General features: G+C 52.2%; 1 protein-coding gene and 1 long non-coding RNA gene across 2 annotated transcripts in view; one reads left to right on the top strand and one right to left on the bottom strand.

Moving 5' to 3' along the window:
* Positions 1-26698, bottom strand: part of Mvb12b (multivesicular body subunit 12B) — a 148304-nt gene that overhangs the window by 51801 nt on the left and 69805 nt on the right. The window contains exon 7 of the mRNA XM_048343001.1: positions 12261-12355. Coding sequence (XP_048198958.1) covers positions 12261-12355 — 95 coding nt within the window. The remainder of the gene's footprint in view (positions 1-12260; positions 12356-26698) is intronic.
* Positions 1014-13909, top strand: LOC125349157. The gene is made up of 3 exons (XR_007210468.1): positions 1014-1241; positions 10876-10881; positions 13896-13909. It is a non-coding gene; the product is annotated as an uncharacterized LOC125349157 (long non-coding RNA).

Raw genomic sequence — 26698 nt, 5'->3', positions numbered from 1 at the left:
GTACTAGGCCGTGAACTCAGGGCCTGAGCACTGTCCCTGGCTTCTTTTTTGCTCAAGGCTAGCACTCTGCCACTTGAGCCACAGCGCCACGTCTGGCCATTTTCTGTATATGTGGTGCTGAGGAATCGAACCCAGGGCCTCATGTATACGAGGCAAGCACTCTTGCCACTAGGCCATATTCCCAGCCCAAGTTCCCTTTATTAAAATTGTTTTAAGCTAGGTTCTGGTGGCTCGAGCCTACTATCCTACCTACTCAGGAGGCTGAAATCTGAGGATCACAGTTTGAAGCCAGCCCAGAAAAATCTGTGAGATTCTTATGTCCAATAAACTACTCAGAAAAAGCCAGCAGTGGCGCTGTGGGCTCAAGCGGTTAGAGTGCTAGTTTCGAACACAAAGAGGGTCAGGGACAGCACCCAGGCCCCCCAGTTCAAGCCCCAGAACTGGCAAAAATAAATAGATGAATAAATTACCCAATAGCAGACACGAGGGTGGACCAATGACTGACTACTCAATCAGGAGGGCAGACTGGCTTTCTGTGACGCCAGAAGGCCCCCTGGTTGGGTGCACACCCTCCCCCCCCCCCCCCAGCGCCCCCTGCGTGTGTCCCCTTCCCACTCCTCAGCCTCCACAGGCACCTGCACCTGCTGGGGTGGCCGGCGCATGGGTAGATCTGAGGAACCTGTGACAGTCACAGATGCCAGCCCGGGGAAGACAAAGCTGTGAGAAGCTTATTTCCAATTAACCAGCAAAAAGCCAAAAGAAGAGCCATGGCTCAAGTGGTAAAGGGCCAGCTATGAGCAAAAAGGTCAAATGAGAGCACAAAGCCAAGGTGAAGCCTCAGTACACACACACACACACACACACACACACACACACACACACACACCCTGAAAAAAGACAATTCAAAAACATGAAAGAAAAGAAAAATGGGCTCAATCTCATGTAAACTAGATCAATGCAGCTACCAAGACCGATCCAACAACAAACGCTGAACGCTGCCCATGTGCTGGGTCCGGCCGGGGCTGGGTGCTAGGCTCTCGCCAGAGAAGGGGAACGGCACCTTCCACCTTTCCACAGTGCACCCTCAATTCTGGCTGAGGAGCCAGGCACTGAACAACGTGTTATAATCAAAGAGGTAGGAAACCAAGCTCTTGACCAAAGAGTCACACAAAGTATCATAGCCCCAGGGCTCACTGGCCACAGAAGCGACACATCTTGAGTGACAAAGGCCCCACCACCTGGTGGCAATACGCGAGTCTAAGGACTTTCTCCTGAGTGAGGCAGGAGCTCTGTAGGCTCAGGGCATATTTCAGGTAAACACATAGCCATGGAACATAAAGACGGGGTGTTTATTGCCTCTAGGTAGCGAGCGATTAAAGACTCTTAAGTGTGTCACCAGAAGCAATGGTTAGGGCCAACGAGGTGACCTGTCCTCTCTCCCTCACAATTATGGATGTCGCCTGGCTGGTGGATCCGTGAGATCCTTCATGCATGAGAAATCACTCTCCAACAAAGGATCTCACCTTGGAGAGGTGTTCTGCATCCTTCATTGTCTTACAGACAATGCAAAGACAAATCTGTGTGATAAATAATTCCAGCAGAGCTCCAGCCCAGAGAACTGAAGTTGTTTCTTATTTGTTTGTTTGTGCTGAAATACCATACATGGAGTTAGGATTCCCACTGACCACTAATAAAACCGGGAGGGGAGAAAACACATTCAGAATTCAGGACAGAAATGCAGAAGGAATGACGAAGGATGGATTCGTCAGGTAACCTGTCCATACAGGAAAAAGGTGGATCACAGTCCATCCGCCCAGCTGCCAGCCATGCGATGTGTTAGCCCCTGCACTGAGAAAGGAGGCTCACAGGGAGAGGTGCCAAGGGGAACTTCTGATGGCCTCCCCAAGGTCCACAGAGTCTGTGTCTCCTCCCCAGGTCCTGAAGAGTGTGGTCTGTGTCTTCACATGCTCAGCCACACCAGACTGGAACCTGCTACCCAGTGACCACTGTCAAGACGCAGCAAGGCACATGGCCAAAGGAGCACTGGCGAGTTCAACGCTGGCAGAAGAAATCTGGGCTAGAAGCTCATGGGTCACAGGCTCAGGCCGGTCTAGATGGTTGGCCAGGACACATAGGGTCAGGACTGGCTTGTGTCTCTGGGCTTGGTTATCCACAGATTGACCCTTAAGGGGCCCAAACTTCAAAACAGGGCAGACAGGTGGCATAAGGTGGCATAGTGGGACCCCTCCCTGGGGACAAGGATGGAGACTCAAGTCAGGGAGGGGAGACCAAAGGCTCCATCTCAGTGAGTGACCTAGTGGGCATGGGCCTCCCACCCTTACTAGCAGGCTCAGAGGACATCAGTGCCCCAAAGACTGCGCAAGCAGGGTGCACCTCAGGTCCCTCTGCATCCTGGACACGGTCTGACCCACACCGCCATTGCTCTCATCCTGCAGACCAAGAAACAAGCAGCGGCTGGTGGGCATGTGCCCAGTGGAGGCCTGTGACCCCCTACGCCGCATCCCTGCCCAGTTCTGGTCCCCGGGGGCACTGGGGAGGCCTCAGTAGGTAAGTGTGCAAGACCTGTCTCGGCCAGGTTCCAGATGATCAGTGCTGGAACTTCAAACTGCAGAGAGAGCCACGTGGCAAGCCATTCTAGGCATGTGCCATTCTCCACCTGCCATCTGAGGAGGGAGCACGGCCACATAGGACTAAAAGACATGCTCTGCTCAGTGCCGCAGAACTCAAGTATGGACTCCGAGTCCCGGGTTTGAGTCACTGCGCTAGGTACTACTGCGGGGGAGCAGGGCTCCCCAAACCCAACCCGCACTGGGGCTGTCTGGGTAAGGACAGGGCAAACTGGGACAAGGGACAAAAAGACATCGAGAGTGCACACGAACGCTCTGGGCATGTGCATGGTGAACACTACGAAATACACCAATTAATCTAATTCATTTTAATAAAGCGAAAGCAACTTTGGCTCCCTAAATGTGTTAAAATGAAAGGAGCTGCCTTAATTACATCATTTACCCCTCTCAGCTGAGAGTTCATTAGCAGGAGAGAGAGACAGACAGACAGAGGCCTGTTGACAGGGGTGTCTGGGAAGGGCAGATGAGAAGAGCTGGGACTAAGGGACCCCATGGTCCGGCCTGGCCCTGCAAGGCTCACACTCACACTAGGAAGAACTTACAAGGGCCCCGGGAGGGGGCACACTTTTGCTGAAAAAACAGGACAACAAGAAGATGAACACCTGGAAAGATGCCAGAAATCTGGGTTCAAGACTGTGTTTCAAGACAGTAGGATGCCTACGAAGTCCGGGACCTCTGGCTGCATCTGCCAGCCATATCCAGGCTATACCTCAAACCCCTCCTTCTCCTGTCCCCGCAGCTCCAGCCATGGGCGGCTCCGCCTTCACCTCAGACCCCAGGACGACACCGGCACCAGGTGGCCGAGGCTTGTGGGGTGGGGGTGGGGGGCTCGACCCCCCACGCCCCTGCTAGGGCCCCTCACGGCTTCACCGGTGGATTTAAGAAGGGGATGTGGCCCATTCAACCACCGCTGCCCACGCGCTGCTGCCACGCGCCGAAAGGCCAGCAGAGCGAGAGCCCAGTGGGAGGGTGGCCAGCTTTTCAAGAGCACTGAAGTATCTTTCACCTCATAATGTTTTTATTTCTCACCATGACGAAACAGGGCAGGAGAGAGCACCGCGAAGGCCCATGGCCCAGAGGCACCCCCCCACCCCCCACCCCCAAGACGCTTTTCCTCCTCCCAGCAAAGGCGCGCTGAAGATTTTATAGGCGCCGCCAGCTCACTCTGCCAAGCCCGGCTCTCCTTCCTGCTCCCAAGCCGTCATTCTGTCACCTCCCCAGAAAGGGACCAGGGGCCGCTCGCCACAGAAAATAGCCCGCTTCCAGGCAGTGATGTGACGCACGACCGCACCTCAGCTTCCAGGGGGTGCTGGGGGGAGCCGAGCCCGACCGGTGGCTGCACGTTTCTCTGGACGGAGGAGGACATTTTCATGGGAGCACAAGGCTCCGATGAAGCCCGTGCCGGGCATGAGCCAGTGTGTCCTGGGTGGGAATTCTCAACAACTCTGGGAGTGTCTCCATGGCTCAGAAGAGGCGAGTATGAGACACGGGATCCTGCCCTCTGGTTTACAACGTTCTCACAAACCCCAGGCCCTCACCACCATCCAGGGGAGGAAGTGGGCAGTCGCCATCGTCTTTTCCAGATGTGAATAACTAGCACGGAGTGACCTGCCCAAGGTAGCACAAAACAGAGCTCCATGGCACACGCACGCGCTGTGCAGTGCGCAACCTGGGTGGCCGCACGATGGCTAGAACGCGTGTCACGATGCTGAAGCTGTGGGTGGCTTCCCATCGCCTGGCCCACAGCAGCTCCCAGCGTCTGATGAATGACAGGAGAGGTGAACGATGCTCTTGCCTTGCCTTTGTTTATTTACATCCCCTCCCTTTGTTTATGTACATCCTCCTCCATCGCCACACATAGAGGCAGCCGCCTCTGTCGCGTCAGAAGCTCAGGATGCTCACAGCGGTGTGGGGTGAACCAGAGGAGAGGGACAGGAAGGTATGCTCCCCACCTGGCTGCGGGGGGCTCTGGTAGGCTTCTACGAAGATAGAGCAGCAGAGACAGATTCAGGAAGGCGACAGGGCAGATGCACAGAGACACAGGTAAGGAGGTCACAGGCGGCAGATGACTGGGCAGGTGAGGATGGATGCAGTCAGCCGTGCCATGGGGCCGTGGGGGGGGGGGGCGGTGTCCCATGGGTTGTAATGGAGGAGCAAAGGGGCTGAAGCTATGCTTTGGAGAGAGAGACAGAGAGAGGGAGAGACGGGGGGGGGGGGGAGTTGGCACCTGAGCAGCTGACTACGGCCAAAAAGGCCAGGCAGCCAAGAGAGCTGAGGAAGTGCCTGGCACCAGAGCTCAGGCAGATGTTGAGAGTGAGGACACCCAGGAGAGTAGAGAGAGCCCACTCTAACACCCAGCTCCAGGGGACTTGCCGGGGTCCTGGACTGCGGCTTAGGCTTGCTCAGGAGTCAGATGGCCAGGACCCCAGGGCAGGAACCCCGGGGTCTGCCTCCTCTGGGCAGCATCGTGGAGGGGCTCAGGGAAGCCGAGCTCCGAGAGGGCAGAGCTCCCCAAGCGCCCACACGTCTGCCTGTGTGCGCTGTTCATTAACTCCAGTGACACGGCTACCCTGCCGGATGTATAAAAGCTCATCCAATTAGCCAGGCCTACATGAATATTTGCACTCTTAAATCTTTTTGCATTTCGAAAGGGTTAAAGCTTATTATTAGCATATAATTTACAGTCCTTTCTCCCAGGAAAGGAATAATGCACAGTAAATGCCACATTCATTTTAATAATACATGTTACAGTCTGTGCCCAACATCTGCACAAAGGTAAAGGAGACAGATTTTTTTGACATGTCCCACTCTGCCATCTAAACACAGGCTTTTTGTTTCTTAAGTGACGGAAGGTTTAATCAAGAAAGCAGGCAATTCATCAATCGAAACAAGGCAGCGTGCGTGCGCCTGACAGCACACACATGGTTGTGTACGGAGCGAACCTGGCCACCTGTCAACCGCCCCTTTACATCAGGATATACAAATACGCTCTGCGAGCAATTCCCCGTCCGCACCCGCTCCCTTCTTCTTCTGCTTATTATATTTTTCTTTATACTCGATGTTGTTGTCAGTCGGGGCCAGAGGAGATGGATAGACAAGGCCAGTACAGGTGATGATAAAAATGTATACACCTTTACCACGACTTATCTCCTCCTTGATCTGAGTATCATCATTAGAGATATTTTCTTTTCACTTCATTCAGGAATTTTCTCCCTCTGGGGTGTGGCCAAACTGATGCCCCTCAACGGGACCCCAGCCGCCCTCCCAAACACCCTCCTACCACCTCTGTATCCCCAAAGCAGCTCTGCAAACCCCAGAGAAGGGAAAAGGGAGGCAGAGGTCTGAAATGTCAACACTGCCCTGGGCCACAGGAGACAAAGGCACAGGGATACGGAGTAGTGACAGTGGTTCTCAGACGGTGGTCTTTCCTCCCTGGTGATCACCAGTGACACACCCGCCTCATGTACCAGCTAACAGGCACGCCTTGCTTAAACATGGTGGGAACTCTGCACGCGGGACCGTAAGCACTGATGTGGAGCGACGGCTAGCACCGCCGACGGAGCGCACCAGCTTCCGTGTCTCTGCCCATTAAGGTACAAGGTGGATTTTTAAACTATTTTTTTTCTCCTAATTGAGAGGCAGAGATAGTATAATCACAACAAATGCGAGGGGAAGTGTGTTTGGGGCCGCATGGTCAGCGGCAGGTGAGGCTTTTGGGATCTCGCTCTAAGATACACAGGCTTTTTTTTTTTTTCCTCCCCATCATGAGATGAAGAACTGGTGGTAGAAATCTTATCCGATTGGATGAAATATATAAATCATGAATTTCATAATACTGATAATTAAATGTCCATCTTCCAATTTAAATGAGGACTAGATTAAAACTGCATGGAGAAGGCTGATACTCAGAAATCATTAATTATTTTTAATTGCTTCGTGCTTTCCCGGCCCGATGTCAGGCTTTCCCCGGCTCAGCCATGGATCTGTTCGGCTAGAACCCTCCTCCTCCTCTCTGTACTCACACACGTTCTGGTATCAAACCTCTTGCCTGGGGGTGGAGGGGGGGAGGGGGGAATGGGGCCTAAGAGGGAAGAGCTGTGGAGGGGAGGGAGATGGCTTCTCCAGCAAGCAAAGAACAAGTTGAAAAGCAAAAAATGAAAAAAATGGTAAGAAGCTAGCAGCACCGTGTGCCAGGGCAGATCCTGGTGGTGGCTTCTGTCCTGGTACAGCCATGTGGCTGGCTGTCGGGAGGATTTTGGTTTCCTTATCTGCCCGTTTTACTTATGTATTCGTTTGAATCTATTACCTTATACTAGTCTGCCATTTTTTTTTCAAGATGAAGGAAGACAAGTTTCCTTTAAAAATGAAACCCTTTGCACGTGGAAAGAAAGTCGTTTGTAAGAGCAGCAACAAGAGAAGCAGGGCAGGCTTGCTCCCGGTAGCTGGTTCCTTCTGCAAAGCCCGGGAGACATTGGTGGGGTGGAAACGAGGTCGTGAGCACCCCTGGCAGGGCCCTGGCTTACAGGGCCTCCGGCACGAAGTCTGGAGTGGTGCAGGTGAGGTTTAGATGGGAAGCTGGGCAGATCCGTCCTTTCAGATATGTCTGAGGTCTCCATTTCCTAACCCACATCTCAACTCTTTTATTTGTGCCAGTACTGGGGCTTGAACTCAAGGGCTTGCACTTTTGCTTGGCTTTTTTGCTCATGTCTAGCACTCTACCACTTGAGCCAGAGCTCTACTTCCAGCTCTTTTTTTTTTTTTTTTTTTTGGTCAATTGGAAATAAGAGTGTCTTGAATGTGTCTGTCTGGGTTGGCTTTGAAGCATGATCCTCAGACCTCAGCCTCCCGAGTAGCTGGGTGTGCATTGCAGCTAAGAGCCACTGGCACCTAGCTCATTCACTAGTTTTCGCAGTTATGGATGAGGCAGTTATTCATGTGGATAAAATGCAGATGAGGGCAGAAATAAAGAAACACATCCCTCTGAAGCCAGAAGCACACCTTGGTCCACAGCGATGTCTCACTCGCTCTGCGTGGCTTTCACGGAATCCATGGGAGCCCTCGTGCATCGCGGGATGGCTTTATGAGGAAAGGTTACTCCCTGGGCTCCGTGAGAGGCATAGTTAACTTCTTACCCAGCAACTGGCTAATTTTCATCCAATCTGGAGATTGTTTCCTGACTGGGAACCAAACCCAGAGGCCCCTGGATACAGCCACACTTGATTCCTACCCTCAGTTTTCACCTGCTCCCTTTTCTCATCCCATGTTTGTCTCATTGCAGGTATTTGGGGAGGCCTCCCAGATCAGGAGAAACGGAATCTAACGAATGGTCAGACATCCAAACATCTAAGAGAGAATTTTAAGGAAAAAAGGGAGGGAAAGTGATGCAGTCTGGGATCCAAATGCTAAAATAGAAGACGTTACAGCACAAGTAAGACACGCTTAAAGCGAAAATCCCCAGCCAAGTAGAGTTCTGGGGGAGGAAGACCATTAGGGATGGGGTGGGGTGCAGCCTGGAGAGACCCCACGGCCTGCCTGGAGGCCATGTCCTCCACAGCTCCGGGGACCTCCACGGAGGCCAGGCCTCCCCCGGCATATTCCAATGCCTGCAAGACAGCAAGACTCGCACGGGAAGGAGACGTGAACCACCGCACATCCACAGGAAGAACAAGAGGCAAACGGGGTGCTTTTAGAGATTATGACAAAAAGAAAAGCAGGCTGTGTCTGCTGAGGACCGCGGCTGGGGTGGGCAAGGGTGTTGTGGAAAGGCCAGAGGAGAAACACTGCGGGCTCTGCAGGCCAGCCGGTGCCCCGGCCGACGCACGTCTCCGCTACCACAGTGTGAGAACAGCTGTGCACACTCTGGTAAGGAACCTGAGTGGCTGAGTTTCAATAAAACTTTAGAGTTCACGTCATCTTCAAACATCAATAAAGAGTATTCTTTTAATTTTTTTTTTTACCAACTACTTATAAAAGACCCCCTGCACGATGGGAGAAGCTGGAGGAGTGAAGGACGGCGAGCTCTGCCCTGTCTGGGGCTTGGTGGGGGTAAAGAGGTGACTGAAGAATCTAGAACCACAGGTGTTGGAAGTGGAATGGACAGGGCTTCAGGGTCCGGATGAGAAGAAGAGGCTATACTCTCAAGATGGGACAAGCAAACCACCGATTTGTGGTCTAGAAGTGAGCTGAATCCATGAAATTCTAATCAGTAAAATTCAAATCCATATTATGACCCAAGAAACTTGTGAGCACCCAGAGAAAGCCCTGGGTAGTCACTGGGACGCCGGCTTTACCTAGAGTCAAGGGCACGCCAGGCCTGTGTTTTTCTCATTACACAAGCAACCCATGCTATGGTAGGAGAAGAAGAAATGGCAAGGAGGCCGGAGGAGAGGAGAGACGAAGGCTAGAAAGTCAGAAGGCCAGCATGGACATCTCTGCAGAACTTCAATGAGACCAAACTCATCATCCTCTTTTCCTTCTCAGCAATTTCCACATGCGTCTTTCTAGCTAAATCTCTCTTTTCTTTAATAGCTGTAAAGTAAAGGCCACTGGATGGATGTTTTGCAATATAACCACTGTTTTCCTTGTTTAGGGTCATTTAAGATATACCTAACTTGCCAGTCCTGCCTTGGAATATAATTTTAAAACATCAAGTTCTCGTCTCTTGTGGGAAAATCTTTTTGCATACCTGTAGATATTTTTCTAGAACAGATTCCCCAAAGAGGAATGTGCTGCACGGTCATTGTGACAGGGACTTAAGATGGCAGAGCAGGGGACATAAAGGGACACGACCCTCTGGGACTTCGCATGGAGCCAGGAGAAGTTCCTCATCCCCCCGTCTGTGAGCAAGAGAGAAATACATAGTGGATTGTGTAAATCTAGCTAATCTGGATGACAGACTGCAGAGTATCCCAAGTTGCAGGAAGACAGGGCCCAGGTTGAGCATAGGGGCCACAGACAAATTGGGCCAGAATTCTGGATAGGTGTTCAAGCAGCCAATCAGGGAGACCAGCTGCCCTGGGAGTTTATGTGCATGCCGGGCCACATGCTTCCCCACTGTGTGTGTGTGTGTGTGTGTGTGTGTGTGTGTGTGTGTGTGTGTGTGCGCGCACACGTGCATCCATAGTGAGGCTTGAACTTAGGGCCTGGGTCTTACAGTCTCCATGAACTTTCCTGCCTGGGCTGGCTTTGAACTGTGATCCTCAGATCTCAGCCTCCTGAGTAGCTAGGGTTACCGCTAGCACCTGGCTCATGCTTCCCTTTCTTTATGAAGACTCTACGAGTGCCCTGTGTGCCAGGGACTGAGTGTGTATGGTCTCTGCTTGTGCCCAGCCCCTCTGGGCTGGGGCTCTCCATCTGCAGGTGTGGTGAACTGCTTTTGTTCAAAGACCAGGTAAAAGGGGATGTAAGTAGGCACACCACAGGGCAGGCATTTAAAAGTAACCATACGCATGCATTAGTATATGGGCTGCCTTGCAAACTTCAAATTACATTGTTTTGGAGTCTACTTATCTTAGCAAGGAAGCAGAGCACCTCAGGAACCACACAGAACAGGCCGGTGTGATCAGCAAAGGCTCAGTGGCTGAGCTGCGCTGCAGACGTGGGCTAGGGCTGGCTTAGGAGGAGGACGGTTTGATGACTCATTTCATTACAGCACAGCTCCAGTTATGGAGACATGGGCATTGGAGCGGGGGCTGGGACCTGGGGTACACTTCCCCTTAACAGTTTTTGGAATAAACTACTGGAAACCCTCACATTGCAAGACCAAGCTGAGATGGGCTTTGGCACCAGATGCGGTTTATGAGGGGGTGGCAGGGTGGTCTTTGTTCCCTTTTAGCCAGAATGAGGCAGAGGCAGGCTGCCAGTGAGGGGTGGGCAGGCTTCCCAGTTACACCCTGATTGCCCAGTGCTGAGCTTGCAGGCCTGATGGAGCCAGAGGGTCCGGGGGTGTGCGTGGAGGGGTGCAGTTCTGGCAGCTTCTACAGAGCACTCTAAGTGCTGGAAGAGCAATTTGGTGCCTGCAGTGGTCGAGGAGGCCTAAGTTGGTTGGTGCCTTGGACCGGAGCTTCAACTCCTTCTGCAAGCTCAAGTCCCAACGAGTGCTGCTTACAGAAATGCAGTGGGAAGTTACTGAACGGCTTCCTCCGTGTCCCGAGGTGGGTACCTCACTATTGCTCAGCTAGCCGTTGAAACGAACCCAGGCAACACCTCATCAAAGCTGCAAGGTGAGAACACAGTGGGAGAGAAGCAGACAGCAACCTTCCTGCCAGACCAGAGGAGATTTCACTCTGTGGGGGCCTTTGCTACCAAAAAAAAAAAAAAAAATGCCAGCAGCTGGGAAAGCCATCAGAGAGCCCAGGGAACGGTGGTAGAGCCCGACGCCGCAGCAGAGAGAGGCTTTCCAGCTGCAGGGGAGAAGCCGCCTTGTGTGACAGTGCTGTCTTTGCTCACGATCTGACAAGGGTGGCCCGGCTGGATCTCCTGGGCCTATTACGTGCTACTCTGCCACCAAACATCTGGGGAAATACTCAGCTTTTCTACAAAAGCGGTCATCTTTCCACACTTGTTATGCTCTACCTGAAATAGCCAGCGCGCCGCAGCGGCCCTCCCGGGAGACCCCCCCTTTCTTAGACAAACTGCTCCTGCGGCCCTGGAGAGCCGGGCTCCTGGAGCGCAGCCAGCCAGGGGGCGGGCGGGGCGGGCAGGGTAGGAGCACCTCTTGGGCCTTCCTTCCCAGCAGGAGTGTTGCCCAGAAATGCAAGGCTTTGGCTTAGACTTCTAAACCTATTAGGGACTGATCAGAACAAGAGAAAGTAATACTGACAAGAATTATGCCATTGTTCTAGTTCATCTATTTAGTCACTCGAAGTTGCAATTTTTAGAAAAAAGGGGGGGAAAAAAAGAGATTACCTTTTAAATAACCGATTCATTATGGTACATGAATGAATGCCATGTTCCTCCGTTCAGAACGTCACTCAGCATTAGGGGTACGCACGGGTAAGTGGCACAGATTTACCACTTCCCCCCCACAAACACCTCTGCCCGGTGGTCCAGGGTAATCAGAGGCGAGTTTGTGAGTTTCCTCATGTCTTAGCAAGTCACCTGCCCTGCCACCACGCCTAATGAATCTCAATTCTGTAATCGGGCTGTTAAGGTTCCCTTCACCCCTCGAGAAGGCAAACAGGGGCAACGAGGGCCGATGAAGTTCCTGCCAGGTGAATGTTATCCATTTTCAAGGCTGAGTTCTAGCGTGGGAGGGGCAGGCAGCGCGCACTGTCTAGCTGCAAGCTCGCTGTAAGCCATGAGCAGCCAGGAGACCTGGATCCTGGTAGGCAAGCCAGGAGGCTGGCTTAGCTGGGTACTGCTCTGAGACCCCAGGGATCCCGTGGAGATCCCCCCCACCCCTGGGTCTGGCAGGTGCGCAACGGGGGTGAGGCTTCTCTGGGAACTTCCCTTCGAGCTGGTGAAACCCACACATTGATTTTCATCATTGGGTTTGAAACATGGCCGACTATTCTGCCGTGACACAAGCTGGGGCAGAGAGCCACGAGATAGACAGGAGAGAAGAGGAGGACACAGGCTGGTCAGCCCGCCCGCAGCGGCGACCCCACATACCTGAAATGGCATACAAGTTAGAGTGCTGGTATTCGTAGTCCGTGCGGGTGCTGTTCCGACCTCGGAAGGTGGCAGGCAGTGTTAGAGAGATGTGCCTGAGGAAGAGACAGAGAGACACAAGTGGTTATGGGGAGTGCGTGGGGAATTGCACCCCCCCCCCCCGGGCTCAGACACCACCCCGCACCATCAGTAGCTGAAGCACAGCCCCCGCCCACTCCTCCCCCAGCCTCAGCCTCCCAAGACATCCTGAGGCTTCCACACACCAGGGGGCCCCTTCCTCCATGCTGGCAGGGACGTTTGGGAGGAGGAAGGGGCGTCCAAGCGGCACTGGAGAGGCGGACACTCAGAGCCAGACCTCCACACGCTGCGATCAAAATGCCCAGCTCTGAACAGGAGCCGCCTAAAGACCTCCATGCCTGCCCACAGGGCTTCCAGGTGAGCCAAGGTAGCACCCCATTCTGAGGTATAGTACCGCCCCCCCATAGAGCTCGGTAAGTACCTTCAATTGGCCCACACTACCTTGAACAGATCCTACATGAGCAGGTGGTCAACAATGGCCGTCCCACCTGGAGGGAGGCAGGGGAAGGAGGGGAGAGGGAGGGATGAAATGGCATATAGCCTGTGCTTGGGCCATGCCTAGATGCTTCCAGACCGGAGGAGCTGCCAGAGTCCTGGGAGGGGGGTGCTCAGGCCATGCTGTTCTCATGGGCAGAGAAGCAGGGCAGGGAAACCAGGGGCCACAAGTGTGGAGCACAGGCCTACGGGCCAAACTATTTAGGGCTCCGGAGTTCTGAGCCCGCTCGATGGGGTGTCCCCGCGGAGTCACCACGCAGGACGGGACCTATGCCAGCTGTGTCCTTGGTGCAGTGGGTGCAGCAAGCATGGGAGGAGGGGCGGGCCGGGGGCCGGTGGATCGCATCTGGAATCGTAGCTACTCAGGAAGGCGAGATCTGTTGGATCCAGGTTTGAAATCAGCCACGGCAGAAAATCAGTGAGAATTCAGAAGCGAAGCTGTGGTTCAAGTGGTAGAGTGCCAGTCTTGAACGAGAATGCCAAGTAAGAGCGTGAGTCTCTGAGCTCAAGCCCCCACAGCAGCACGCACACACACACACACACACACACACACACACACACACACACACACACAAAATGAGGAAGAAAGAGGAAAAGAAAGAGGAGGAGGAGGAGGAGCTACCACTACCATGTTCTGGAATGGGTGAGATTCTGGAAGGATCCCACCAGGAAGTTAGCAAAGCCACACTTAGCTATGGGCACAGGGCATAGACAGGCTATGAAGCTGGAAAGGTAAGCCAAAGCCAGATGGAAACAGACACCAAATGCACAGTAAGGGTTTCAGTTTTGCTCCCTAGGATGGGGGTTCTCAATCTCTGTCCTTCCTGTGATGGCACAGACAAAGGCACTGGGTCCTTGGAACTAGCCAACAACACAGGTGCACAGGCATGGCTCTGGGGAGCCCCGTTCAGTGGCCTGCTGGGGTGCAGCCCAGAAGTGTGCTTCTCACAAGCTCAGGGCCGGCAACCCGGAGTGGTCCAGAGCTGCCGTGGAAGCGCGGTGCAGTCCATCAATGCCTCTGACCGCCGCACTCAGTCAATGACGCGTGCAAACAGAAGAAAGAATGATTGCCTGTGGTTGTGGCTGAATGGAGCTGGAACAATGACAGGTGACCCTGCAGGGGGCCTCCAGGTGGCAGGGCCGGGACACATGGCTGTCATGCCATCTCTTACGGGTCCCCCAGCATACCTGGGGCCAGACATGGGGGGTCCGTGTGGTAAGCAGGCCCAGTGCTGAATGAAGATGCTGTTGCCTGTACAGCCATGATGAACAACTCCATGGCAGCAACTGCGGAGCCCGAGCCCACGGTGGGCCTTCTGCGTGACTCCAGGGCGCCTGTCTGTGACAATGGCCTGGGGTAGGCACCCCTTGTCCCACTGTGCCACCTACGGGACCTCTAGTAGCCAGGACAAGCATGCTTCCGGGTGACCATATCTACTATTTCAAGGTGTCAGTCCCGCTGGGTGCATCGGTTCCCCTGACGACCTAAGGGCCTCACAGGCTGCGGTGGCCATTCCCGGGCTGGCGGCATGCACCCTGCTCAGGGCAGCAGCCACATCTATAGAACACAGGAAAACCAGAGGACCCGGATGGCCTCCAGGAGGTGGGAATGGGGTCGGGCACGTCAGCACAGATCCGTGGGGATCTGCAGCAGGACGAGTGGAGGGACGCGAGGATGTCCACAGCCACCCGAACACCTGCTCCCAAGCATGCGCGCAGGTGGAAGGAGACAGGGCTGCGTAAGGCGCGCCGGAGCTCTGGGGGTGACTTCCCAGGAGGAGGACCCGGAGGGAGGCTGAGGGCTCAGGCCCTGCTGCAGCCTAGGGCCAGCAAGAAGGTCTAAAAGGAGCCCAGGGTGAACCACGGAGCCACAGAATTTGGGGGCTTGGCAAGAGCTCCCTTGCACCCTAAGAACAGGTAGGCAGAGACTCAACAGGATCCAATGGACGGGCTTAAGGGCTCTCCTGCGGGTGGGCCAGGGAGGAAGTGGATCTGAGATGCTAAGGTGGATGATGGGAAAGGGTAGCCAACTGTGATGGACACTCCCACAAAACCACATGCAATTACTCAGCACCTGCTGTATACAGACTTCAAGTTCCTGTCCAAATCACCCGCCACAGATCCCCAGGTGGGAAGGTTTGGGGAAAGCTGTGGGAGGAAAACAGGGAGCCTGGCTACCCAGGGCTTCCTAGCCAAGTCTTCCTGCCTCTCTGGACATGGGTTCCACCTGGCCAGCTCCAGCCTGCGACTCTCCATGCCTTCGCCTGCTTCCCTTCCGTGTACCCCCCCCGACCCCACCTTAAAAGGTGTTGCTTGCAGGGGTCTGGGGCTTTCCCCGTGGCCTCCTCTTCTTCCTTCTCCTTTCACTGCTTGCTCTTCCTGCAGCTTGTCATGCTGCAATCTGATTCTTTATCCATGCTCCCTCTTCCTTCTTCCTCACTTATTTCCCAAACTCCTGTTCATCCCCCAAGGCTCCACCTAACTCTCCTCTCTTTGGTAGGATGGCTAGACTGGGCGCCTGCGTGTCTTCTCTTATCATCGTGGAACTCCTCAACAGTAAGGCCAGATCTCCTCAATTTTGGACTCCATCTTCTATTTGTTGCTGTTGTTACGGGGTAGACTAATAGCAAGCCTTGGTTGACGGAATCAAGTCTTTCCATGGCAAGAGCTTTCAGCTCAGTTATTCTTTCATTTCCCTGTGCCGCAGATTCCCCAAGCAAGCAGTGCAAGCTATACAGGCAGCACGCACGGTACACACAGAACCGGCGTGGCTGCCACCAGAAAACGCACAAGGGGAGATAAAGGTTTTGTTCACGATGTTAATCCTCCCAATCCAGGAGCATGGCAAGTGTTTCCAGTTCCTTAGTACACGTCTAGGATAATTCTAGCAGATCACAATAGTTCAATAGCTATGTCCATATGAACACATAAGGTGATGTGAAGCAAAATGAACTCCAAGTTACGGAAGCAAGTGGTTTATCGTTGTTGTTGTTATTTTCAACATACCACGTGAAATTATGCCTTTTTCTTTTGTCTTTCTTTCCCATGGTTTTACCCCTGAGTCACTGTAACCGATTTTGGTACCCTGGATATTGTATATATGTGTATTGGAACTAGGGAAGGGAAGGGGAAATATCAGAATCGAGAGACAAAGGATAAAAGACAAACCAACGCAACAGCAATACTTACAAAACGATATGCTGTAAGCCATCGGTACAACTCATGGGAGGAGGGGGGAGGGGGAAAATGAGAGAGGAGGTAACAAGTTGGATAAGAAATGGACGCACTGCCTTACGTATAAAACTGTAATCCCTCTGCACATCACACTGACAATAAAGAAATAAATTAAAAATTTTTTAAAAGGTTTTGTTCACCTCCAAGGGACAATGTGTCATCCTTTCGGGGAATATAAAGACTCCGGGTCACCTGCATGCTGGCGGCTTCTGCAGAGCAGCTGCTTAACAGGACTCTGTTGACTTGAAGTCCAAGTACCAAACACTGCAGCTAGAGAGGCTGGCGTGAGGCCGGGTGAGTTCAGAGGGCAGCAGGGCCTGGCCCGGGACAGCTGGAGGGTGGCCGCATCTCCATTTTGCACACAGAAGCTTTCCCTTTTGATTTTCCCCCTCCCACTTGTCTTGGAGAGAGGAAGCAGGGGGGACAGGGTCAGGAGGCCGAAGAGACCGCTGCTGTGGATAAGAATGACCTGCAGGGACCGAGGGACCGGGGAGTCACCTGCTGCAGGAGGAGCCACCAAGGGTGCTTGGGGGTGGGGGGGGAGGAGGCTGGTCGGAAAGCCACAGGCAAGGAGGGTGGAGCAGTGCGGTCAGCCACTGGGCACGAAAGGGGACTCTGGGTTCCCAACATGGGGCACGGGGCTGGGCCCCTGGGACCCTATCCAGCCGGACACTCCTGACCAGCTTTAGAGTAGTCATCCTTCTCGTGTAGAGGAAGAGGAGGCTGAGGCGCTCACAGGCAAAGCCAACGAGGGAAGGGCTCTCCACACGCCCGCCGTGCATGGCTAGCCATCTCATCGACCTTCTGTAGCTCCCTGACTGCCAGGACCACAGACTCCCCCCCTCCCCCCCGGAAGACCCCACTGAAGTCAGTGCCACCAGAGACTCAGAATCCCTGCCACTCACTGTCAGGTTAGCCCAGCAGGTTCCACGCATGGCTACACAGAGGGGTCAACCGCCAGTGGCCGCGGTTAAGAGGACTGCCCACTACAGTCCACTGGAGGTGGGTTCCAATTCCAGCGCCGGGACCCGGGGTCTGGGCAGCCTGGTGGGGGTGGGGCGGTTCAGCTCCCAGGGCATACCCACCCAGCTGCAGTGCAGGCACAGGCCACCGCCCCATCATCACCCTGAAGTCCTGCTGGTGAGGGCCCCAGCACGGAGGCACTGCTAAACCCACCGGACCATTCCTCTGCACCAGAATGAAATGGAAGCCATGTCACGGTCAGATAGGCTCATCTCTCCTCTCTGACAGCATCGAGGCCAGCATCACAGCACGTGCCATTTAGCCCCTCCATGTCCAGTCTCTCATTCCTGCCTCAGGGCCTTTGCACTTGCTATTTGTGCTGCTAGAAACACCTTCCCTAGCCCTGAAGAAGCTGGCTTTTCCTACTGGGTCAGACCTCCCCTCAGAGACGCTGCCCTGACCACTGTCGGGACGAGTAGCCCACCGCCAGACAACCTCAGGAGGAACTGTGCTCCTTTCCATGGGGTGGTCAGAGTTGCTTTTTTGTGTCCCCAGAGCAAGACCTCTATCACCCTTTCACTTCCCACCGGACTGCAGTGCCCAGCCCAGCCCAGCAGGACCTTACACGAGTTGGGGGAATCCAGTAAGATTATCCCATGCTCATGAGTGAGCAAATGGGTCTGATCGTGACTGTGATTAGAGATAATTTTGGGACTCATCCAGGAAGGCTCCCCCTTGTCTGTTCCTCCCCAGGGCTGGGTTAGTTAATGGCTTGGAAAATGCAACTATTTCTGATTCATGAATATTTTTATACAAACAGTGAATTCCTAGCGGTATTGCTCAGAAAGCCAAACACCGAAATCCAATGAAATATCAAACAATAGGGACTGATTAAGAATCACGGTCCAACTGTGTACTGGAACATTTTACGGTGTCCTAAGACATGTTAAGGGAATGCTTAATGGCCTGAGCCCACAGCACCCCGCGAGGGAGAGCCACACCTGGAGTCCTGACCATCAGCCCTGTACGGTCTCTCCTTTGTGGTCTGGGCTGCTCCCCAGTCCCCCCCTCACCCCGTGCTGGGGAGGAAGGGAGGGAGTGGGGCTTTATCGGGTGGGTACCAGGCCTCCAGCTCTTCCCCAGTGCCAATCCAAGGGTGCTCAGAATGAGGAGGGGCTGGATGGCTTCAAGCAAGACCCAGACACCCAAGGAAGCAAGGGTAGCTGGGTGTCCACAGGACGGACAGCAGCTTCGATGGGGTCACGTCGACTGGGGAGCACTCCGGGTGGATCACAGCTGACCCAGGACACCGAATGGCACCCAGGGAGGAAGAGCCTCTGGCACACACCCCCTCGGAGGTCAAAGGGACCACCAGCTTCTGCTTCTCCACTCAGGGGCGGGAGCATGATTCCGGAAATCAATTTTGTACCTAGAGAGTTAGAACCGGAGCAGTTCCTGAATTCCAGCGGCTTTCACTTGCTTTCCTCTGCCTGTTGCCCTGAAGCAACCCGGAGAACCCCGGGGCACCCTGCCAGGCTGGACACCAGGGCAGCTGGTCGCTGGATGTCTCCCTGTGGGAGGCACTGACTGTTCTAGAACACACAGACAAGCATCTTGTCCGCTGCCCACAATAGCTCCAGCTAAAGAGATGTAGAGGGAAATTTCATTTCTTTCTCCCAGTCCATCTGCGGCAACTTATTCAATTAACACGGCCACTAAGCTGCAGACAGCTCCATATAAAAGCCCTTCAGTTATAGGATACATTTTATTATGTGACAATAGTTGCCAGCACGATTTATTTCCTTTGATGGGATCCTGCTTTTTCCTTGTTAATTTAAATCTGTATTTTCCAGTGCTGATTCCAGGTCTGTGTGAATTTTTAAAATGTTACCATTAATCTTGCTGGACCAGGGGCCACATACAATGAGGACAGCTCTGCCCAGGCGGCAGCAGGGCCTGCTGTCCTTGAGAGCCATCAAAGGGCAGTGGTGGGGCAGTCTCCAGGAAGGCGGAGGCCAATGCACAGTTAGGGACTCGTGTCATTTCTACCTCTCTACCCCCCACATGTCCTTACAACCAAACTCTGTGGCGTGGAATTTCAGCTCCCATTCTATATTCCTCTAGGGTTGAAAGTTGTGCAAAAGCCACTCACTGCCTGGGGTAGAAGTTTTCAGTGTCCTTTAGGGAATCTCTGGGGTCCATAACATCACAAAGATTTTCAAAATAATATCAAACTATCTTATTTCCTTAAACAGCACACTAAAAAGCAAACTATAGAAGAAACAAAAATCCAGTCAATTGTCCTCCATCAACATTTGAAACCCTTACTCGTGGAAGGATGCTATTATGAAAATGGAAATACCAGCTGCAGGGCTGAAAAGGATTTTTATGAAATATACATTTGAGGCATACCCAGGATGCACTCAGAACTCTTACGACTTAACAGAAGTCAATCCAATTTTAAAATGGCTAAAATTTTGGACAGATACTTCCTTAAAGAAAATATAAACAACCAGGATGGGTATATGGCTCAAGTATTTGTCCAGTGTGTGTGAGGCCCTGGGTTCAATCCTTAATAAAAACCAAACAGAACAAAACAAAAGCAATGGTAAAACTGCACCTGGAAAAACGTCAATATTGTATATCATGAGGGAAGTGAGATGCCATCACATACCTTTCAGAATGGGAAAAATTAAATAGCTGAACAACATACACTGTTGGCAAGGACATAGAGCCACTGGAACTCTCCCGGGATGGTTTGACCACTTCAGAAAGTGGCATGCAATTCCTTTAAAAAGTTAATCATACCCTAGCATTCAACTGAGCTGTGGCTCTTCCAGATTTTTATCAAAGGAAAAAATGGAAATGTATTTATACAAAATTTTGTTCACAGACTTACCTATCATCTTTATTTGTAGTAGTAACACACACACACACACACACACACACACACACACACACACACACACGCCAGATGTCCAGTAACAGGTAGCTGAACTGATGGAGTACCATAAAAATCAGTATTACTCTGTAACCAAAAAGCAACAGACCATTCACTGGTACATTGGAGAGGAGATAATTAGGCTGAGTAAAACGAGGAGGGCGGCAATGAGTACATATAGCACAATTCCATTCATAGAAAATTCTAGAAAATGCAAATTAACCCGTGGAGCTAGGAAGCAGGTGGGTGGCTGCCCGAGGAGGAAGAAGTGCGCTGGAAGGAAGCACCGGGGAGGCAGGTGCTCTCATGACCTTGATTTGGGAGAGGGTCTCACAACTGTCCACATATACCAAAGCTCATGAAACTGTAGTTTCAGTGTGCTATTGATCACACATGGGTTAAACCTCAGTGAAGCTTTTGGTCTCTGACTAGAAGATGGAAACGGAGAAGCCAGCAGGGCGTACAGAATCCCGGGAAAGGCAGTGAAAAGCCCTAAGTGGGGTCAGCCCTGGCCAGCGCCCAGCGTGACTTCAGACTTGCTTCCTGCCACACCAGATGCCTGAAGACAACAGAACCAGCAAGCCCTGGAGGTAAAAGAAGTTGTGACTCAGAGACTCTTCACTCCTTCAAGGAGTGTCGTAATTTGAGCGGCACCAGCCACCAAAGGTCATTTCTGTCTCCTCCTGCAGAAGGAATACATCGAAATATGCTCCAATTTGGCTGGGGCGGCGTGCGCCTGTGGCCCCCAGCCACGCCAATGGCTTGGGCAGGAAGATCAATCGAACACAAGAGTTCAGAGCAAACCTGGGTGATATAGTGAGACAACTCCCCTTCCCCAGCTCAACAAAACAAAACAGAAAGGCTCCAGCTGATTCAGAATCCAAACTTAAGCAAGGCAAAGCACGTGGGAGAAGAGGCTCGGCATTGCTGGGGGGCAATGACACAAAAACTCTCATCCGGGCACCGCCACAGGGATACACATAGGACAAGCCAGATGCCAAGTGTGAAACTCCAGTGCGGCCAAAGCCTCCAAAACCTGGTATTTATTTATTCTGTCTCTTGAGATATCTGAGGAGAAGCTAAAGTGTGAGGAACGCTTTATTTAAGATGGAAAACTGTAATATTAGTTGGCATTTTCACAGTTCTGTCTCTCCAGGGTATCATGAACACCAGTACTTCTCCCCCACCCCCACCCTGCTCGGTCAACCCACTCCTGCGGCAGCTGGATGCTGCACTGAGAGCCCGAGCAGCTCATCCGCTGCCCAGGCATGGGGCACAGACACTGAATGTTCCTATGACACTAAGCCTGGTTACAACAAATAGATCTCAGACACATGGCTGTTAGAGAAAACCAATACCAGCCAACGTTGCACAGTGATATGTTTTAGATACAGACTCACTCATGGAGAAATCTATACAGCCAAGGTCCTGTGCCTCACGGAGGGAAGACTCTGGCCCGGGGCAGCCTACGGACTGGACAGGGGAGAGTATAAATACTACCTCGCCTTTATCTGTGTGTGTTGTACTAGGGCTTGAACTCAAGGCCTGGGCACTGTCCCTTAACTTTTTCACTCAAGAGTAGCACCCTACCACTTGAACCACAATCCCATTTCTAACTTCTTTCGGTAGTTAACTGGAGGTAAGAGTCTCATGGACTTCTATGCCCAGGTGGCTTTGAACCACGATCCTCAGATCTCAGCCTCTTGAGGCGCTCGGATTACAGCCACCAGCAGCAGTACCTGGCTTCACGTATTTTTCAATGTTAACTTTTTCGAGTTCTTCTTTCTATCAGAAAGAAGATGGCAAAAGTAGGAGGAGGACTCTTCTCAGAGCTGTTAGGCGAGTTCTCAGAGATGGTACCAGTGAAAAACCCACACAGCACTGTCTTGCTTTTTAATGTCACACGTCTGCTGGTGAGCCAGGACCTGGGCAGAAGGCAAAGCGACGTAATGGACGGGGCAGGGGCTGTGGAAGGAACATGCAAACGCAGTAATAATTGGGTTAACATGGCAAGGGGGGAGGCCAGAGCAAATGGCTAAATGAAATCCCCTTTTTATTCCTACAAAACACCGGCGGGAAGAACTCATCTGTGACGCACAGCTTCTGTGCCAGGTGTGGGGACGTGCTTAATGAATGCCACTTAATGAAGAAAAAGGCTCTTATAAAACACCTGGCACGAGCAGGGCGCGGGAGTCACAGGGAAGGGGACGTTCACAGCAACTGCTGGCATTTTAATAAGCACCTTCCAGAGCAGCGGCTCTCTGAGGCTGGTCAGCGGCAGCAGAGAGAAGGTCCCCGGCCACTGCCCACATGCGATGACAGGCTGGGGACCCTTATTTCTTAAAGACCATATGCTCAGGTACTGGTTTGCCCTGGAAGGTAATTAAAAAGACTCATTTTTTTTTTTTTCAGCTGGAAGGGCCTGACCAGAGCACAGACCTTCCTCAATGATTTTTCCAGCCCCAGGTCCCCTGTGGGTGCACACTGGGGCTCTGAGTTATGAGGAGACAAAGGAAGAGCAGAGATGCGGTGTGCGTCTACGAAGCCTGACTCCACTGGAGCAGGAAAGCGGCATTTCCATGACCCTGGGGCCCCAGGATATTTTAAATTATGGTGACTTTTCTTTACTCAGATGGAAGCCACCACGAGCGGTGGCTATTGTCTGATGCGACATGTTTTGTTTTATAATCAACACCAGTGAAGGAGCAATGAGCTGAAAAAAGACCTGTTTCCTCTAGAATGGTACTTATTATCTTGTGATTTTCCTAGGCCCAGACCCGGAACTGCATTCCAAATGGTCTCCGTGAGGTCCGGGTACGAGCTAGGGTAGGGATAGGCATATGGCTGCTGACTCGGTCCATTCGTTTTGAGTTGCGCTCTGAGTAGATGCTAAGCACTATCCTTGGCACTGAGATCGTTTACCAAAAATAAATATGAATCATACTTTCCCCACGAGGAATTTGGTTACAAGCAAACCAAAACTCACACGCAAATCCTCTATGGAAGACTGAAAAGCCCTAGCCGAAGGTCAGGTGTACAATCAAAGACTAAGAGGTTGTGTGCTTCAATTTAAAAATAATGCTGGGAAGAGAAACAACAATAACAACAAAAAACTAACCTGTGTTGAGAGTGGGCCGTGAGAAGAAGAGAGGGTAGCAGGGGAGAAAATAGGCCCAAATAGTAAAATAGCAATTCATGTGTTAAGAGAATGACCCAAGAGACATCCCACAGCCAGTGGGGAGGGCAGAGGGCCCAAGAGGAGTGCAGTGGGAGCTGGTTCTGGCTTGGAGTCAGGAGGGGCCTTCTGGGGGAGGTAGGCGCTGGGGCTCTGTTCCACTTTCCACGTGTCTCTATTCTACAGATGGAGGAAAGGTGGTTCAGAGAAGGGAAAGAAATGATCCAGAGGCACCCAGCTCCTGAGTGGGCCTACGGCTGAATGCATCCACACCCTGTCCAACTGGGCTCGGTTGCTTTACCGAGACGGCTGCAGGGCTGAGTGTATATGTGCGTGGCCTGCTCGCCTCCCACTCAAGCAACCCCCTTGCAGTGATCGATAAAACTCCAACCGACCAACCTGACTGTGTAATGAGTTTCCCTCATGGGCAACAACCCCTCCCTAGCCAAATCACTCTGCATCGGACAAGAAAGGAAAGAAGTGGGGGAGGGGGGGGCGAAGCTGTCACAGGAAGACTAAGGAAATCACGATTCCAAACTCCCCAAGTTCCTCAACACAGAGCTTTAAAGTGTGTGCAGCCCGATGGCATATGGCAAATCAATTACTAGTTTAAATCTTAAAACAAAAACATGGCAAGTGTGGTACAGAAATAATCGAGAACAACGGTTTGGCTTAGATTACAGCGGGCCACTGGAGTTTTGAATACAATTAATCATCATCCCAGGCAATGGGAAGCCATATTGACACTTATTCCTAATTTGAATATTTAATTAGGGTGAAGTTCTTCATCAAATTATCGCAGAACTGGGAGAAAGCCTGGAAGACTTACACAATTACTACCTTAACCCCTTCCCAGCTGCATCCTGCTTGCTGGGAGTCCCGGTCCCAGCCCTGCAGGGGGGCACGCCAGCTCCCGCCCTGTTGCACCAGGAAGGGAGCCCAATGGTAGCCAAAGGAAGGCTTCAGGGAGTGACTGGCTCTTGCCCAGACTCGGTTCTGAACCCTAAATGAAGGCCAGTATGCACCAGGCCCACAGGGCGCTAGCTGTGGCTACCTTCTACGACCCCATCCATCCTCCCCTGCCCCCCACCCCCGCAACCTGCAGAGGCCAAATCCCTACCCCATCTCACAGAAAGAGAAACTGAGGCCCACAGGAGTGCGGTCACTTGCCAGGCCAAGGTATACATCACATACACATATACACACCCCTCACCAAAAACTCATGACCAACACACTAGTCAAAGGCCAATGAGCATTTCTGAAGCAGGAAGATCTAATCCCAGTTCCTCCAATGAACTCTCAAGACTCAAAATGCCCCACGGGGTTCCTCAGAGTAGGCAGTGACAGAGTCTCTGTGGCCAGCTGCTTAGGGGGTTAGGGGAGGCGAGGGACTAAAAGGCTTGGGAAATGGTGTCCCCTGTGGACAAGTGACAGGCGTGGTCGCCCAAACCCAGCAGGGGTGGGCACTACACACACTAAAGTGATGAGAAGACAGCCAGGAAACAGAAGCTATTTCACGATTTGGGGGCAAGGCTACTGCTGGTGTTTCCTAGACCCCTCGGGACTCCATCTGACCAAGAGTAACGTGTTTTCTTCCAAAGCCCCCGGGGCAGGCAAAGGCTGACATCATACCTCGTGCAGGCCGTGAAGGTCTCGAGTCCTTGCTGCTTTGGGATCTGCTGAGGATGAAGGACAGACACCTTGATGGCGTCAGATTAACAACTGTCCTCACGAGTGGCTCTACTGGCCACTTTTAACTGCAAGTAGGATACAAGACTGAGGCAGCGCCCCCACTCAGAGCAGGGCAGCCTCCTCTCCCCCCTGCCTCAGCCCGGCCACAGCAGGGGCGGAGGGGGGGGGGACACCCCAGATCTGTCAGGCCCGCTCCGGGATAGCTGGTGATGGGAGCAAATGGCGCCGGGAACTCTGAAACTTTCCTTTGTATATTATATTAATCTGTACAAGAAAATCTCTTTTAATGAGGAGTGATGTAGTTACAAACTCTCCAGAGCCATAATTAGAGAAAACTAATTGAAGTTGTGTTTTGACACACTTTCCAAATTCACGGGTGCCGAATGACATATTCACAACACTCTGCCTCACATCCATGGCGACGGCAAAATCATTAGGCTAATCACACTTATTTGCATTCTTATCACGCCAGCAGCGCTCCTTTAAATACTGTTTCTACTACTGCTCCTTTACTGTAAGTTTCCACGGGAAGATATTAACAGTAATTATTAGTACTTTGGTGGAATTTTAACGTTAAGAAGAACAAGGCGTATGGCGATTCTTTTTCTGAGCCGCATGGGAAGGTGTGGCATTCTCTCCCGGGCCACTGTTGGGGTGACACCAGACGCCACCTCAGCCACATTTACACACTCACTGGGGCCCACACCCAGGGCGATCGCAAATCTGCTTGGTCGGAAAAAATCTTTCCTTTTTATTATTTTTTTTTCCAAGTACAGTAAAATGAAATCGTTAAGTAGAATTTTCTTTTCCAAGCAGTTAATTTACAGCAGGGTCTTTGGCAATAATAACTAATGAATTCCAGGAGGACAGGCTCTGGCCGGTCTCTGTCGCCACCCTCGCGGTGATGGGAGGCAGAGGCGGGACCAGCGGCTGGCGGGCCGGGGGCGGGCAGGCTCATCTGTCAAGATGGAGGCACCATTTGCCACCAACAAGGGCAATTTTTTGGATGCGTAACTCAAGACGCTCACACCCAGAGAGAACGACGCGACAGTTCTAAATAATGGTTATTAATGATGCTCTCTTCAAAAGTGACAAATTACTTGTGAAATTTAGAATCGGAGAGGTATGAAGACTGAACACGTCCCGTGAACGTGACAGGAAATGGCAGCGTGCACACACAGGCGCCCGCTCGCTCGCTCGCTCGCTCGGCGCGGGAGGAGGGCAGGGGCCTCTGCTCCCAGCACTTCGGGAATCCTGGTGCTCAATCCACCGTGAGTGAAAAGTATGACATGCTCCACGCACAGTACTCAGAGCCAAGTCCTAGTCCCTGCTTAGGGAGAGGCTGGAGAGAGAGCGGCTCTGACCCCAGGCTTCCGGAAATACCTCGAGACCAAGACAAAACAACTACTGAGTCCTTCACCATTCCTAATCGAAGGGGAAATGTCTTCATTCCATACTATCCAAACATCCACTGCAGAAGGGACGGTCAGATCTCCATCGGGGAGGATGTAACTAGGGCGGGCAAAGAAAATGCTTCCTTAGACAAAGGCCAAGGAGTGTGGATACTCCTTTAAAGCTCAGGAGTTTTCTGGGCTTAAGTTACAATTTTTTGTACCAATCTGTTATTTTTTCAAGTCACTGAATACTTAAAAAAAAAATAGCAAAGGAACCTAACTTTCATAGCTGCAGCAACAGCCCAAACCGTGGTATGTATTCACCAGATTTAAGCTCCTCCATTCCACTTGGACCGAATAACACCAAAACACCTCCCTCCCTCATAAAAGAAATGAGGACCTGATTTCTCACCTCCATTCCACACGATCTAGCCTAATCTTACAAACTGAAATACGTAAGAGTCTC

This window comes from Perognathus longimembris, chromosome 1, assembly GCF_023159225.1.
Source record: "Perognathus longimembris pacificus isolate PPM17 chromosome 1, ASM2315922v1, whole genome shotgun sequence".
Lineage (NCBI taxonomy): Eukaryota > Metazoa > Chordata > Mammalia > Rodentia > Heteromyidae > Perognathus > Perognathus longimembris.
This window is presented reverse-complemented; position numbering and strand designations above follow the sequence as displayed.